The 352-nt window shown below is 64.2% G+C and overlaps 1 protein-coding gene across 1 annotated transcript in view; it reads right to left on the reverse strand.

Moving 5' to 3' along the window:
- The window catches only part of LOC104539584 (mitochondrial uncoupling protein 3-like), a 2,122-nt gene that overhangs the window by 1,411 nt on the left and 359 nt on the right, over positions 1 to 352 (reverse strand). Inside the window, 1 exon segment of the mRNA XM_010183154.1 lies at positions 123 to 352. This exon segment is cut by the window's right edge and continues 15 nt beyond it. Coding sequence (XP_010181456.1) covers positions 123 to 352 — 230 coding nt within the window.

The following is a 352-nucleotide window of genomic DNA, read 5'->3' on the forward strand; positions in this document are numbered from 1 at the left end:
GGAGAGAGCAGGTGCTGGGACCCCCAGTTCTGCGGGGACCCCAGGTGGAGCACCCTGGGGTCGAGGGTGCTTAGCAGACGGTGCATTTTGGGGAGGGATTAGCATGCCAGGGTGGGTTGTTCACCCCCAGGGTGGACAATGCTCTTTTGAGAGAGGGTCATGCATTGGGACAGGGTGGGTGCAGGAATGGGGGTTCGCAGGGATGGGGGTCCCGACCGTCACTGCACTCACTCTCAGCACCCTTGGGGGTGTAAAGCTGCTTCACCGAGTCGTAGAGCCCGATGCGGATGGAGGCAAAGCTCATCTGGCGCTGCAGCCCGGCCACCCGCCCGCTGTAGAGGCTGGGGGGCCC

Source organism: Mesitornis unicolor, unplaced genomic scaffold, assembly GCF_000695765.1.
Source record: "Mesitornis unicolor isolate BGI_N332 unplaced genomic scaffold, ASM69576v1 scaffold6564, whole genome shotgun sequence".
NCBI lineage: Eukaryota > Metazoa > Chordata > Aves > Mesitornithiformes > Mesitornithidae > Mesitornis > Mesitornis unicolor.